The sequence below is a fragment of the Panthera uncia genome, chromosome E1 (assembly GCF_023721935.1).
Source record: "Panthera uncia isolate 11264 chromosome E1, Puncia_PCG_1.0, whole genome shotgun sequence".
NCBI lineage: Eukaryota > Metazoa > Chordata > Mammalia > Carnivora > Felidae > Panthera > Panthera uncia.
The window spans coordinates 16,192,594-16,209,532 of NC_064814.1; the positions used below are offsets into that span (position 1 = coordinate 16,192,594).

At 33.0% G+C, this 16,939-nt stretch overlaps 1 protein-coding gene across 6 annotated transcripts in view; it reads left to right on the forward strand.

The window, feature by feature from the left end:
- Window positions 1-16,939, forward strand: part of TANC2 (tetratricopeptide repeat, ankyrin repeat and coiled-coil containing 2) — a 362,078-nt gene that overhangs the window by 51,102 nt on the left and 294,037 nt on the right. For all 6 annotated transcript variants that reach the window (XM_049636313.1, XM_049636314.1, XM_049636315.1 and 3 more), the window contains exon 2: window positions 9,455-9,548. In XM_049636313.1, coding sequence (XP_049492270.1) covers window positions 9,482-9,548 — 67 coding nt within the window. In that variant the 5' untranslated portion in view covers window positions 9,455-9,481. The remainder of the gene's footprint in view (window positions 1-9,454; window positions 9,549-16,939) is intronic.

Genomic DNA, 16,939 nt, shown 5'->3' on the forward strand with positions numbered 1-16,939 from the left:
TCATCAGAGTTGAGAATGCTGTTTTCTCTCTTTTTGTATTCATCTTCTCATCTAATACTTGTAAAACGTCTTCCTTTGACAGTATTCTTCTCTGACATTTTGGGCAGAAAATGAAAATTCCTGTATTCTCAAATGTGTTCTCTGAGGGCTTAAAAAAAACCAAAAACAAAAAACAGTGGCTAGAAAGCTGGTGTGTCCAAACTTGTGTCTTGAAAGTTGATGCAACACTTTAAGGCAAAGTGATAAGAAAAGCAAAGGAGGATATAATAGTGATAATTTATTTCATTGTTGAATCATTCTTTTAGAAAATTCCAGATGTTTATATTTCCTTCTTTTTTTCCCCCTGTTTTTTGTAGTGAACAATACTGTGTAATAATAAAGCAATTTATCCATTGAATACCTTTTCTAAATCCTGTTATCTCATCTGGGTTGTTTCCCAGGCATTGTTTCCTAGGCAGTGCACCTCAGGGGCTCAGATGGTATTTGTAGCTATAGTTGGGTAGGAATGGCAAACTGAGGACATATTGATCCTTGGTCTGTGATATAAAGATCCAGAATCTGGGATGAATTGAGAACTCATCAATTGTAAACCCATCTGGACAGATTACCTATGCTAAAATAATTGCTTGAGTTGAAATTTAGAAGTTAGGCAGCTTAGCTTAATGGGGAGGAAGGTTCGGAAGGGTGTAAGGAATAATGCTATCTTTTAGATATTTTTAAAATATGTGTTTTTAAAATTCAAGTATGTGTGTTAATTTTTAGTATGTTTCATTAAAACCATGTATTATAAAATATTACCACTTTTTTTCAACGTTTCCATCACATCTACATCATTAACCACTGCATCCTTTCATACAATATTTAAAAATTTCTTTGAAATTTTGTAAATGTGTGATTGTGTATGTTTTGTTCCCTTACAGAAATTTCTCTGAAGGGAAGCTCTAGGTTGATACATGCTGGAAAATGGGTAACATTTACTTTAAACATACATAATTTACTTTTTTGTAGTTATACCAGCAGGTTGTTTTCAAGGGAACTCTGAAGGCACTATCCAAATTAGCATTGTGGAGAAAATCATAAAAGGAGGTTTTGTTGGTTGTCTGGGTAAGGAAAGATAATACTCATTAATCCATCATTTGGATCACTATGCATTCTTGTTTTTGTAGTTAGAGTTCTTTCTACAGATAATGTCTTACTTTATTACCTTTCCTTACTTTTTATTTTCTTACTATTTGAAACATTTTCTTCAGATCCCATGGAACTTTAAAAGCACTTGAATGGTGTAGTTTATCCACTAGGCATAGTTCTAATGTCAAGAAACTTGTTTCTAGAATTGGAAAACAAAAATATAAGAATAAGCCAATCCATCACAAAACCAAAAATGAGAATAAAAATAATACCAAGCACTCAAAATGGAAAAGGATATAGAAAAAGATTTTTTTAAGAAAGCTGGCTTATACTGAAAGATACCCTCTGTGGAAAAGCTAATGGGAATACTATAATTATTTAGCCTGAGTAGTGCAGAAGTGCTTAATAGTTAATTTGATTTTGTTATTATTACATAAACATTTTTATGAATAAAATAGTGCAAGACTATATTGAGTAATAGGTTGAGTCTCCAGCCTTGGTGGACCATTTAGAAAATAGTCAATACTTTTCTTGAATGGTTTAGATCAGGTGTCATAAGCATAAAATGCTTAGGGGCCATGCAGATAACATAATGTTTGAATCAGTTAAGTTTAAGACAATTAGAAATGACTGGGGGGATGTGAATGGCTTCTTTGGTATCTTACTGCCAGAGACTTTTACTTGCCAGGAATTTATTTGATGATTTCTCCTGAGAGAGTTACCATTTTTAAATTTGGATATATAATTTGGAAAAGTAAGATGAAATTTAGCCATATATTACTGTCATAAATCCAATTAGATGAAATTGCCATTTCCCACTTAGCTTCAATTTTGTGGAGTTTCTATATTAATATTTTATTACAATAAATTTTCTGGTGATGTGTTATCTTGAATAAGAAAGTCATTTTATCATCGTGTAACTATGAGATGGCTAATTAGTTTTAAATAAGTATTTTATGTTTCATTTTATTCTTTATACATTTCAGTCAACTTTTATAAAATATTTTAGGACTAGCAAAGAAAAAAATCTCTACACTTCAAAAAGTGATCATTGTAATTATTTTATTGCATACATCATCGTTTTTTACTTAAGTTAACCTTAGAATATTATCTTGGCTTATTTTTAGACATGAGATTTTTGTTTGGCTCCTGGTCTAGTAAATTTTAAATAATGGTTTAGTCACATAATCTGTGCTGTTAATTTTTTTTCATTTTGAGACTTTGAAGAACTGTACATACATATTCAAAGTTATATGTATATAGCTATATAACTTCTGAGTTAGGCAGAAGTTTGAAGTATGACTAGAATTTTCTTGTCTGTTTCTCATATAAATATTTGAACTTGCCTAGAGAATTTCTCTGTTTCCCTGGTGCTTAATCATCCTAGGTAGTGCCCATTGTTATCGTTAATTCATAACCTGTTCTTGTCTATTGAAATTTACTTGTATTGTGTCCCCTTACCTCTTTAACAGGTTAGTAATCTGATGAATCCAGTTCTTTGCTCAATTATTCATTCATTTATTTACTCATATTCAAGAAGTGTTGAGAGCCTCCCATGAGCTAGGCATTGAGGATAAAAAGAGTTAAGACCAGGTTTCCCTTATAAGGGATTTGATTTGGACAGTGATACACAAACTGAAGAAATATAATTGATTAATCCAATCAATATTTATTTGGCATCCACTGTTTACCAGGCACTATTCTCCAGTTCTGGGTTTGCAGCAATGAAACAGGCAATTTTCATGTCTTCATGGAGCTTATATTCTAGTGGGGGGACAAACAGGTATATCATTTACAGATGAGTATTTGAAGAAAAATCAAGCGTAGGAAGAGTTGGGTGAGAGCTTTGGAGCATAAGTCATACCACAAAGTTGTCCCCCTTTGAGTTAAAGGAGATGGTCTTTTGTACCTCTGTATTAAAAAGTCATTGGTGGCTCTAGTTAGCCTAGATCATTCTCTGAAGGTGGGAACAGGTCTGAGCCATTAATTAACACCTGAGGAATGTGTACTCTGATCCTGTTACAGGGATCTGGGTAGGATGTCATAGAGTCCGCTAAAGCAGAGTATCTTTTCTTTTCCTCCTCAGTGTGTTTTGTCGTAATTTTTCTTGGTACATTTGCAAAGACTAAAGCCAACCTGTAACAGTATGTTTCTTTCTTTCTTTTTTTTTTGTTAACTCACTAGATTAAGGTAAAATGAGTTAAAAGGCATTATTTCAAAAACCAGAGTCAAATGGAATAATACTTGAGACTTTTAATTAGGATCACTAGATTTAGAACTTTCATAGTTTCAGTTAATGTTTTAAATAGATTGTGTCCCTTGTATAAGAATAGGCACTGAAGAGGAGGACCAAAAGCATGGGTTCAAATATGGTCTTAAGCTTATATTAGCTGTATAACTGTAAGCATGCTATTTTACTTTCCTTTATCTCAAATTTTTTCTTTAAAACAAAGCAAATACCACCCATCTTGAGGTTTCGTTGAGGACTAAAAGAGATCATACATATAGAATATTTTACATATTTTGTTGATGTTTGTATATTCATAGAAAATCTTATATATAAGAAAATAGTTTTTCATTCTCTTTCAAGAAAATAAAAATTGAGGGGTGCCTGGGTGGCTCAGTCTGTTAAGCCTCTTGCTTTGGCTCAGACCATGATCTCATGGTTTCTGGGCTCAAGCCCCGCATCCAGCTGTCTGCTGTCAGCATGGAGCCTGCTTCAGATCCTCTGCCTCTCCTTCTCTCTCCCTCCCCTGCTTATGCTCTCTCTCTCTCTCTCTCTCTCTCTCTCTCTCTCAAAAATAAGTAAACTTAATCTGATGTGAACATTTACTGAATCTTAACAGATGCATACATCTGTGTATTCCAAACTCCTTCAAGATACAGAATTTACCATTATCTTGGAAAGTTTCCTTGTGCCTTTTCTCAGTTAATCCTCACATCTACATGCAAGAGACAATCATTACTCTTGATTTTTTTCTACCACTAATTACTACATACACTTTCATGTAAGAGTCTTTTATTCAGCATATTATATTTTAAGATTTGTCTGTGTTGTTGAACATATGAATATATGAATTATTGCTGAGTAGTATCCCACTGTATGAAAATCCCACAGTTTATCCATTTTCCTACTGATGGACACCTAGGCTACTTTTTGGCTGTTACATAAAGCTGCTATGAAAATTGTCAATACTAATCTTTTTATGCACATGTTGTAATTCCTCCTGGATTATATAATGGGTGGAGTCATAGGTATATGCTTAGTTTTATAATAAACTGCTAGACTTCTGTCCAAAGCAGTTATACTCTTACACTAAAACAATATATTAAGAGTTTCAGTTGCTTTTCATCCTGGTCAATATTTGATATTGTCAGTCTTTGAAAAGTTTGTTCTTCTAGTGAAGCATAGTGTTGGCTCTTTGTAATTTGTATTTCTGCAGTGACAAATTGTGTTATCTCTTTCAATATGTGTGTTGGCCATTCATATATCTTCTTTATAAAAGTGTCTATTCAGATCTTTCACCCATTTAAAAATTTGACTGTCTCTTTACTGAGTTGTAGTTGTTCCTTATCTTGGATATCAGTTCTATGTTAGATATGTGTTTTGTGAATAATTTCTCCCAGTTTGTGACTTGCTTATTCGTTTTGGTGATGTTAATTTTTTATAAGTACATGTTTTTAAAAAATTTAATAAAGCCCAAATATATCATGTTTTTCTTTTATGGTTATTACTTTGTGTGTACTAAGAATCCTTTGCCTGTCTCTAAATTATGAAGATACTCTTCAGTGTTTTCTTCTAAAAACTTTATAATTTTAACGTTTATGTGATGTTTAATGCTTGATTTATTTTGAATTAACTTTCATGTATAGTGTAAAGCACAGATCAAGGTTAATTTTTTTAAAGTGAATATCTATTTGTTCCACCACCACTTGTTGAAAAGACTTTCCTTTACTCATTAATAACTTGGTAAAAAAAATGACCATCTAAGTGTAGGTCTTTTTCTGGGCTACCTATTTAGTACTATTGATCTGCTTGATGATACTTATGAGAGTACCATACTGTCATGATTTCTGGAGCTATAGAGTAAGTCTTGAACTCAGGTCGTATAAACGCTGTAGCATTTTTTGTTAGTTTCCAAGATTGCTTTGGATATTGTAGGCTCTTTTGTATGCATTTTATGCATTTTGTATGCATTTTAGAATGAACTTCTCAATTTCTCCAAAAAATGACTGCTGGAATTTAAGATTGTTGTCTCTTTAGAACATTATAGGGAGAATCAACATTTTGACAACAGTGAACTTTCCACTCTATGAACATGGTATATCTCTACATGTTTAAATATTCTTTAAATTTTCTTTTTAAGTAACCTTTGTAATTTTCCATGTCTTCAATTAAGGATTTTTGTTCATAAGATATGTGGTCTGTAATTTTCTTTTCTTGTAGTTTCTGTTAGGTTTTGGGATTAAGAGCATGCTGCCCTCATAAAATATGTTTGGAAGTATTCTGTTTTCTTAAGGAAATTTTATAAGATTGGTATTGTTTGTTCCTTAAATGTTTGGTAGATCTATATAGTAATCTGGCCCTGTAGTTTTCTTTGTGGGAGGAGTTTTGATAAGTTCAATTTCTTTAATAGAGATAGGCCTGCTTCAAATTTTCTGCTCAATTTTGTGTCAGTTTTGGTAAGTTGTATTTTTCAAGGAATTTGTTTTAAATGTTAAATTTGTTGTAAAGTTGTTATATTATGTTCCTATTTAAAAAAAGCCTTTAAGGGACGCCTACGTGGCTCAGTCAGTTGAGCATCTGGCTCTTGATTTTGGCTCAGGTCATGGGATTAAGCCCTGTGTCGGGTTCTGTGCTGAGCATGGAGCCTGCTTAAGATTCTCTCTCTCCCTTTGCCCCTCTCCCCTGCTCACGTGCTGTCTCTCTCTCTCTCTCTCTCTCTCTCTCTTAAATGGAAAAAAAAAAGGTCTTTAATATCTGGGGCACCTGGCTGGCTCAGTTAGAAGAGCATGTGACTCTTGATCTCGGGGTTGTGAGTTTGAGCCCCATATTGGCTATAGAGATTACCAAAAAAATAAACTTTAAAAATAAAAAAGACTTGAATAACTAAAATGATGCCCCTTATTTCCTTTCTGATGTTTGTAATTTCCCTGTTATTTTTTGATCAGCCTTCTTAGGGGTTTATTAATTTTACTCCTTTTTAGAAATCCAGTGTTTGGCTCATTGATTTGATCTTTTTTGGATTTGTTTTCTGTATCATCCATGTCTACTCTTTACTCTTTCTTTCCTTCTACTTTCTTTGATTTGCTGTTTGTTTTTGAACTTTTGAGATAGAAGCTTAGATATTGATTTTCATTTGTCTCTTCTAATACGTGCATTCTTCTTTACATTTATTTACAAGTATTGTTTTAGTTTCATTTTCTATGTTTCCATAGTTTATATTTTCATTATAATTTATTGTAAATATTTTTAAATTTCCATGATGATTTATATACTTTTATTTTTTTGACTCATGGGTAATTTAGAAGTATGTCACTTAATTTTCAAGCAGTAGGGGAGTTTCTCAATTTTTGAAAATTGTTCACTTCTAGCTTAATTGCCTTGTAGTCAGAGAATATACTCTCAGAGACTTCAGTCCTTTGAAATTTAATGAGATTTGCTTTATGATTCAACATATGGTCCATTTTGGTATGTGTACTGTGTACAGTCTATATTCTGTTTTTATTTGGAAGAATGTACTATGTATATTAAGTCTGGTTGGTCACATAGTTCAAATCTTCTGTATCTTGGTAAAAATTTTTTTTCACCTGCTTAATCTTGTAGTGATTAACAAAGGTGTGTTAATCTCCCACGTGATTATGGATTTGTCTGTATCATCTATTAGTCTTGTTTTTTGAACTTTTTTTTTTGCTTTGTGTGTATTAAAGCTTTGTTATTGGGTCCATTCATACATAGAAGTATAATATCTTTTTGTTGGTATGACTTTTTAATTATTAAGAAATGTCTTTTTTTTTTTTTTTTAGTAGTGCTTATTGCCTTAAGTTGACTTTATCTGATATTGGCTTAGCTATGACAGTTTCCTTTTTATTGTTTTTTTGGATAGTACACTTTTCCCCCATCATCTTATATTTAATCTTTCTGTGACCGTAAATAGTCTTATAGTAGAGGGAATATTTAACATAATAACTATAATTTGAGTTTAAAGTAACTATCTTACTATTTGTGTTTCAATGATGTGCACTGTGCCTTTTCTCTTCTTCTTTGGTTCAATGAAATATTTTAATTATTCTTTTTCTCACCTCAGTTAGCTTTTTTAATGGCTATCCTAGAAATTACTACATGAATTTTGAGTTATTGCAGTATGGTATAGGTTATTACCTCTGCCACTTCCCGCATAATGCAGATATCTTAGAAACTTTGACTCCCATTTACTCCAGTTCTGACTTTTTAAAATTGTTTTCATGGATTTTAAAATTTTAAACTTAACAAGATAGTAATATAATTATTTTTATGTCATTGTTCATGGTCATTGTTCATGTTTCCCAATATTTACCTTCTTTACAGCTCTTACTTTTTGCATTTGTTTTTTTTTCCCCCTAGTATTATTTTCCTTCTGTTGGAAGAATTTGTTTTTAGTATTTCTTTTACTGATAAATTTTTACTTATTTTTCTGAAATCACTTTTATTTCATTTTCATTTTTCAAACATTTTTTAAACTGTGAATAGATTTCTTAATTGGCACCTATTTTCTTTCAGAATTTTTTTTAAAGTTTATTTATTTATTTTGAGAGAGAGAGAGAGTGTGTGCGTGTGTGTGTGTGTGTGTGTGTGTGTGTGAGCAGGTGAGGGGCAGAGAGAGAGAGAGGGAGAATCCCAAGCAGGCTCTGCACTGTCAGCACAGAGCTCATTGTGGGGTTCGGACTCATGAAACTGTGAGTTCATGACCTGAGCTGAAATCAAGAGCCGGATGCTCAGTCGACTGAGCCAGCCAAGCACCCCTTTCAGAATTTTAAGAAGTCATTCCATTGTCTTCTGCCATTCATAATTTCTGTCTAAAGTTATTTTTCAGTCTGATTGTTGCTTGCTATTTATTTATTTTTAAAGTTTATTTATTTTGAGAGAGAGAGTACAAGCAGGGAAGGGACAGAGGAAAAAGGAGAGAGAGAATCCCAAGCAGGCTCAGCACTTTCAGCACAGAATCTGACGAGGGTCTCAATGTCATGAACCATGAGATCATGACCTGAGCTGAAATCAAGAGTCATTGTGCTTAACCAACTGAACCTCCCAGGCGCCGTGATTGTTGCTTATTTAAATCTGTTTTTTCCTCTAGGTCTTTAAAGATGTGACTTTATATCTTTCACTAATGTTAGAAAGTTCTTGGTTGTTATCATTTCAGATATTGCTTCTGGCTTATATTCTCTCTCTCTTCGTCTGGGAGTTCAGTCATGTGTGTGGTAGAAGCTTTCAGTGGATTCCATAGGCCTGTTTTTCTCTCTTTTACATTTTTCAACTTTTATTTCTCACTGCTTTGGTTTGGATATTTTTTTGGAACATCTGTTTTAGTTCAAGTTTATTCTGTTCAATCTGCTAGAGGCACCAAGCACTAACAACACTTTGGAAATTTTGCTATGAAGAGTAAGGATATAGGAGCAGTAATTGGACCATGTGGGAATAAAGAGAGGGACTTACTTTTCGTTTTTGGTTAGACATACTAACATGTTTATGTCATGATTGAAATGATTCAGAGAGAAAAAAATTAACTCTGTGTGGGAAAGAAAAGGAAGATGATTTTTGGCTAAAAGTCTCTGAGGAGGTGAGAGAGGACATAATCCAAAGCATAACTGGGAGAACTTTGCTTTGATAGAAGTGGGACATAAAGAGAATAGGCACTAATTTATTAGTGGTCTTTGAGGTGGAATTCTGGCTTGTGATGGAAAATATGCACTGTTGTAAGTTTCTAGACTCTTAAACTTTGGGAGTGTGTGTGTTGGGCATATGGGAAAATTGTCCAAGAAATAGAGAGTTAGTGAAAGAGTAGACTGTATTGAGAGCTACTTAATACTTTCTTCTACTTCTGTGTGCCCTCAGCGATAGCTACCTTTATCTTTTATGGTACTCAAAGTACTACAGTGTACTTTTAAGGAAATACTTAAATGTTTAGTTAAGTTAAATTAATTAAATGTTGTTCTCATACCATTAAAATTTCTTTACTATATATTTGAACATAGTTAATTCCATAAAGTGCATTTAAAATTAATTATTAATAGTATTTTGAATAGGAAAATCCAGGTTTCTAACATTTTCCCATATTATCTTTTACAGTTCTGTGAGTACTAGAATAGCACAACCATGTTTCGGAATAGTCTCAAGATGCTTCTTACTGGAGGGAAATCAAGTCGTAAAAACAGATCAAGTGGTAAGTGACTATGCTACATTTATTCTGTGTGCTATTTTAGAAAGGGAAGTTCTTTTAGGGATCTGAATTGATGCTACAACCTTATATATTTATTAAGTGGTTAATTTTTTAAAAAAGGAGGTTTACATTTCTCTAGGCTGCCATACTCTTTTTTTTCTTTTTTTAAGTTTATTTATTTATTTTGAGAGAGCGTGAACAGGGGACAGGCAGAGAGGGAGGGAGAGAGAGAATCTCACGCAGGCTCCGCACTGTCAACATGGAGCCCAGTGCAGGGCTCAAACTCACTAACTGCGAGATCATGACCTGAGCTGAAATTAAGAGACAGATGCTTAACTCAGTTACCCAGGTGCCCCAAGGCTGCCATGCCATACTCTTAATATAAGACGTAGGAACACTTAAATATTTACCAGGAACAGTCAGATAAAGGAGTTTGTGGATGAAACATATTTATTTCTGATATATGAGGGAGTAAAGCTTCTGTGTACTACTTATTAAAAACTTTCTAGACATAAATTTATTTTTTGAATTAACATAGGAAATTATTTCATTCTTAGGCACCCTTTGGGGAATGAGACTGTAGAGATAGGAACTGCCCTCAAAGGGTTGTACAGAAAGTGAAATATAAACTTAGATTTTTACAGTCATTAAAATAAAGTTTATGAAGTTTGTTTTAAGAATAAGGAGATATGGGGGCGCCTGGGTGGCGCAGTCAGTTAAGCATCCGACTTCAGCCAGGTCACGATCTCACGGTCCGTGAGTTCGAGCCCCGCGTCAGGCTCTGGGCTGATGGCTCGGAGCCTGGAGCCTGTTTCCGATTCTGTGTCTCCCTCTCTCTCTGCCCCTCCCCCGTTCATGCTCTGTCTCTCTCTGTCTCAAAAATAAATAAAAAACGTTGAAAAAAAAAAATTTAAGAATAAGGAGATAATTCTTAAGCTTTTAAAGTAAAAAAATAAACTTGTATGTATACTTTTTTTGGAGAAATGTTGATAAGAAATGTAGTAAATGTTTTCTGTTAATGGGTTGTAGATACTTATTGTTTCAATCTTCTGATTTTCTAATTTTTCTGCATTTTACAAATTTACATTGGCGGTATATTCATTATTATTCACTTAAAAATGTTTTTAAACTCTCAATGTGATTTCTTCTTGACCCATAGGTATTTAAAGTGTAATTGTTAATTTCTAAACAGTTGGTGCTTTCCTGTTTTCTTCTTATTATTAACTTAGGTTCCGTGATAACAGTATAGTTAAGTTCTCTTATATTATTATTTTATTTTTTTGATTAAAAAAATTTTTTTACTGTTTATTTATTTTTGAGAGAGAAAGACAGAGTGTGAACAGGGGAGGGGCAGAGAGAGAGGGAGACACAGAATCCGAAGCAGGCTCCAGGCTCTCAGCTATCAGCACAGAGCCCAATGCAGGGCTTGAACTCACTGATGCAGGGCTTGAACTCAGCAACCTTTGTGATCATGACCTGAACCAAAGTCGGATGTTTAACAGACAGAGACAGTCCAGGTGCCCCTATTTTTTTGATATTTTTTGAGATTTGCCTTACAGCTCAGCTTATGGTCAATTTTTGGTGAATGTTCTAGATGCATCTGAAAATAATATGGATTCTACAGTTATTGGGTCTAGTGTGGGTCAGTTTTGTTAATGGTGGTACTCAAATATTTTATACCCTTATTTATTTTAAAGAAAGTATTTACTGAGAAAGATGTGATTAAATCTCACACTATGATTGTGGAATTTTCTCCTGTTTCTCCTTCTGGTTCCTGACAATTTTTGCTTTATATATTTGGAACCTATCTTATTAGACACACTGAAATTTAGAATGGCTGTATATTCCTAGTGAATCTGTTTTACCATAATTAAATGTCCTCTTTATTTCTAATAATGTCTTTTGCTTGAAAGTTGACTTTATCTAATATTACTGTAGCTATCCTACCTTTCTCTTGATTACAGTGCTTGCAGAATATAATTTGTTTTATTCTTTTACTTTCAGCATTTCTGTATGGTTTTACTGTTAATAGGGTATAGTTGAGCTTTCTTTTTTTAATTTATTCAGACAAATTTTTCTCTTAAGGGAGATGTTGGTTAATCCACATTAATTCAACCAATGATATATTTGTGTTTAAATATAACACATTACAATGTGCTTTCTACTTATACTGCCTGTTCTGCATGCTTTCTCCTTTCTTGCTTTATTTTTGATATATCAAAACATTTTTTATTATTCTGTATCTCTTCCTTTTGACTTAGAAATTACATATTCTTGTACTTCTTTCAGTGCTTACCTTAAAGATTAAAACATCAATCAAAGTTTGATGTCAAATGGTACTTTTCCTTTCTTCTTGGACAATGCAAGAGCCTTAGCCTTAATGTCTCTACAAGACATTATTGTTGTTTTATATACTCACCATTATTAGGTTTACCTATATGTTTGATCATTTCACTGATTCTCATTCCTTCTTTCATCCCTCACTTCTTCTAGATGGGATCACTTTTAATTTTTTCTGGAGAAGACCCTTTAGTATTTCCTTCATGTGGCAAATTTACTTTGGTTTGTGGAAATGTCTTTATTTTGCCTTTATTTTTGCAGGATATTCTTGCTGGGAATAGAGTTCTAGATTGGCAGTTGTCTTTCAGCACTTTCAAATATAGTTGTCTTCTGGCTTTTTTTTTTTTTTTAACTTTTTTTAATGTTTATTCATTTTTGAGAGACAGAGACACAGTGTGAGTTGGGGAGGGGCAGAGAGAGGGAGGCACAGAATCTGAAGCAGGGTCCAGGCTCTGAGCTGTCAGCACAGAGCCCAACGTAGGGCTTGAATCCACAAACCGTGAGATCATGACCTGAGCTGACGTCAAATGCTCAACTGACTGAGCCACCCAGGAGCCCCTGTCTTCTGGTTTCTTGAATTATTTCTGGTGAGAAGTCAACTGTTAGTCTTAATTGCTGCCTCTTTAAAGGCGATCTTTTTTCTCCTTGTTTTTAGTTTTCTAGATTTACAGTGATGTGCCCAGGAGTGGTTTTCTTTTTTTTTTATTATTATTAAAGTAGAGTTGACATACAATGTTATATTAGTTTCAGGTATACAATAGTGATTGGACAATTAGTATACTGTACTTTTCATCTCCATGACTTGTTTTATAACTGAGGGTATGTGCCTCTTAATCTCCTTCACCTTTTTTGCCCTTCCCCAAACCCCCTCCCTTTGGCAGCCACTAGTTGGTTCTCTGTATTTACAAGTTTGTTTCTATTTGGTTGGTTGGTTGGTTGGTTGATTTTGTTTTTTAGATTCCACATACCAGGGAAAACATACGATATTTATCTTTCTCTGATTTTTCACTTAGCACAATACCTTCTTCCATCATTGTTCATCATTTATTTATGTTTGTAGTGTTTCTTGAATTTATGGCTTGTTGGCTTTCATCACTTTCAAAAAGATATTATCCATTATCTCTTCAGATTTTTTCTCCCTTCATTTTCACTCTTTCCTTTATTTTTAGGACTCCAGTTATGCATTTGATAGACCACATGCATATCATCTCTGTCTCTTAAAATCTCTTCCTATCCTTTTCTCTCTATATGCTTTATGCAGGATATTTTCTTTTTGATAAGGATATCTTACAGTTCACTAATTCATTCTTCAGTGGTGTATAATCTGCCCTTAACTGTATTCAGTTCTTAATTTTAGTTTTTTGTGTATTTCAGTCCTAGAAATTCCATTTGCCAACTTAAATTTTTTTGAAATAAATTTAAGCTTACTGAAAGGATGCAATAATAGTACAAAGAACACATGCCCTTCCACACATTCATGAGTTTTTAACTTTCACTGCATTTATTTTATCACTCTCTCTATACATACATGCATGTTCTGTCTCCCTCTCTCCCCAAGTCTGTCTTCTCTCTCACACTCACTTTTTAAAAAATCACATGAGAGTAAGTTAAATACATTATGCCCCTTTACTCTTTAAAATTTTTAGTGTGACTTTCTTGAGGAAAGGAGGTTCCTCTATATAACCACAGTATAGTTATCAATTTCAAACAGTTTAACATCGATATACTTTTTATCTAATCTACCATTTATTTTCCACATTTTGTCAGTTTACCGAGTAATTTCCTGTGTAGAATTTTCTCCCTTCTTCCCAAGCTCTAATAAGGATAAGGCATTACATTACTTTGTCATGTCTTTTTATTCTCATTTAATTTGAAATGCTCAACCTTTTTTGACATTTTTGAAGAATAAAGTCTCTCTTTTTAAAAATAAGAAGAAGCCCCTAATTTTGTGTTTGATTTTTTTTTTTTTTAATGACTAGATTCAGGGTATGTATCTGTGGTCTGAATGTTACTTAAATTTATGTTTTTTCTTCTTGGGGCATCACAGCTGGAAGCGCACAGTGTCCATCTGTCTCTCATTAGTGATTTTGATCACCAAATCAAGGTGCTCTCCAGGTTTTTCTACTAATGGGTACTGATTTTCCCCTTTCAACTTAAAAACAATCAGCAGGTAGACGCCATTTGATTCTTTTTATGGTTTTCATTTCTTTGCCAGTATTCTCAGTCTTGTCTCTTATGTCCCTAAACATAGTAAAATCTGTGTCTGGTAACTAAATGTGTCTGTTTCTATTGTCTTTTTCTTTTGGTTTTTACTAATGTTATTTCATTTCCTTGTTTGTCTGTTATTTTAGTTTTTAGTTATTTTTTTGAAGTAAACATTTTATTTTGGGTTAAATTTGGATTTAGAGAAAAGTTGTAAAGATAGTACAGACAATTCTCAATACCACTTACCCACTTTTACCCATTGTTACATCTTATATTCTTATGGTCCATTTGTCTGAACTAAGAAACCAACATTAGTAAACTACTGTTTACTAAACTGCAGATCTTTATTTGGATTTCATTAGTTTTTCCGTTAATGTCCTCATTATGTTTCAGAATCCAGTCCAGAGAACCACATTACATTTAGTTATTTTGTCTCCCCACACAGTTTGAGTTTGCAGAAGACAGATAATTATTGGCATCATTTTTTGATCACATGCACACACACACACACACACATACTCATAGAGATCAGAGATCTGAGTGGTTTCCAAATTTGACACCTAAAGAAATGGCTTATCCCAAATTTATTTTCTGGCCTAGAACCATGATTTTCTTAGACACCTTCAGTTGTTTACTTTTGACACCAGCACTAGCATTTTCTATCACTTCACAGCTATTACCTTCTATAAGATATTAGTAGAAATCAATAAAGTCATACTAGGATGCAGTTGTGAATAGACTTTTTGATCTGAGTACCAGATAAGTGACTTATGTATACATACTATTCTGATTAAAGGTAGGCATCATATTTGCACTTTAGCAAAATTACAAATGATTATATCTTAGGCTTCAGAGTAAGTACAACTCTAGCAGAGATATTATTAAATCCATACATGTCAGGGTTCTACTGTAGTATTAAAGCTAATTCCTTTTGATTTACTAGATATTTAATTATGTCAATAATGATTTTGGGGGGTCTCATTTTACTATTTATTCTTCTCCATGGTTTTTCGTGTAAAATGTTTATAATTTAGTGTAGTTATAAGTTAGATTAGGTATAAAAATAGTGCTTTGTATCCTGTGTGAAAAGAAGCCAAATGTACTCCAAGGTAGGAAATTATAAAGCAAGAATAAATTTTATATTTTAAAAAAAGTATACCTATCGAATAACATCATTAGTGTTTTCATTATTATTTTTTTTCTTTAACTGTTAATGAATAGTTGGGTGGACTTTATTCTTTATATTAACTTTTGCTCTTAGCTTATATTTAAGATTCATAAGGTAAGTTTTCTCATAAGCATAATTATTTGTTTTGTTTTAGGAAACTAACTTAGTATTCATTTAAAAAGAATTTGTAATAAAGGGAAATTGTCTTGTTGTAATTTGTATTTTAAATAGTTGATCTGAACTTTTGTGTAGGCCACTATATAAATATTTCACAGAAATAGATTTTATATCCAAAAATAACAAATGAATTTTCCCAGGCAAAGTTTTTTCCCTAAGCATATGTAAATACCAGTTTTATAACTGAATTTTATAACTTCTTTCAAAATTTTCATGTAAAAATTATTTTTGATACATGTAGGACTAGATACATGTAGGACTCCTAAGTTTTATTAAAAAAAAAAAAAAACAATTGTATGACTCTTTTTAAAACATTATGAGTTATAAAGGAAATATATATGTTTCTCTTTTATTTTAAAAGTTACGTTTAGGGGTGCCTGGGTGGCTGAATCGGCTAATTTCCAACTTTAGCTCACGTTGTGATCTCACAGTGTGTGAGTTTGAGCCCTGCATCAGGCTCTTTGCTGATAGCTCTGAGCCTGGAGCCTGCTTCAGATTCTGTGTCTCCCTCTCTCTCTCCCCTTTGCCCACTCACACTGTCTGTCTGTCTGTCTGTCTGTCTCTCTCTCTCTCAAAAATAAACATTAAAAAATTAAAATAAAAGTTATATGTTTATATATTTTCTTAATTTTTGTCTTAACTTACTATTTTAAACATGCAAGTAATTAGTGAAAGTTAAAAAATGCTTCTTTGAAAACATTTGACAAAATACAGCATCCTTTATTGATAAAAACCATTAAGAAAGTAGGGATAGAAGGGTCATACCTCGAGATCATAAAAGCCATATTATGAAAGACCCAACGCTAATATCATCCTCAATGGGGAAAAACTGAGAGCTTTCCCCCTAAGGTCAGGAAAAAGACAGGGATGTTCACTTTTGCCACTGTTACTCAACATAGTATTAGAAGTCTTAACCTCAGCAATCAGACAACACGAAGAAATAAAAGGCATCCACATAGGCCAGGAGGAGATCAAACTTTTATCACTCTTTGCAGATGACACAAAACACAAAAGATTCCACCAAAAAACTGCTAGAACTGGTCCATGAATTCAGCAAAGTTGCAGGATGTAAAATCAATGCGCTGAAATCACATTGATTGGTGCATTCCTATACAACAATAATGAAGCAACAGAAAGAGAAATCAAGGAATCAATCCCATTTACAATTGCACCAAAATCCATAAAATACCTAGGAATAAATCTAACTAAAGAGGTGAAAAATGTATACACTGAAAACTATAGAAAGCTTATGAAAGAAATTGAAGAAGACACCAAAAAATGGAAAAAGATTCCATGTTCCTGGATATGAAGAACAAATATTGTTAAAATGTCAACACTACCCAAAGCAATCTAAATATTCAATGCAATACCTATCAAAATAACATCAGCATTCTTCACAGAGCTAGAACAAACAATCCTAAAATTTGTATGGAAACAGAAAAGACCCTGAATAGCCAAAGCAATCTTGAAAAATAAAACCAAAGCAGGAGGTATCATAATCTCG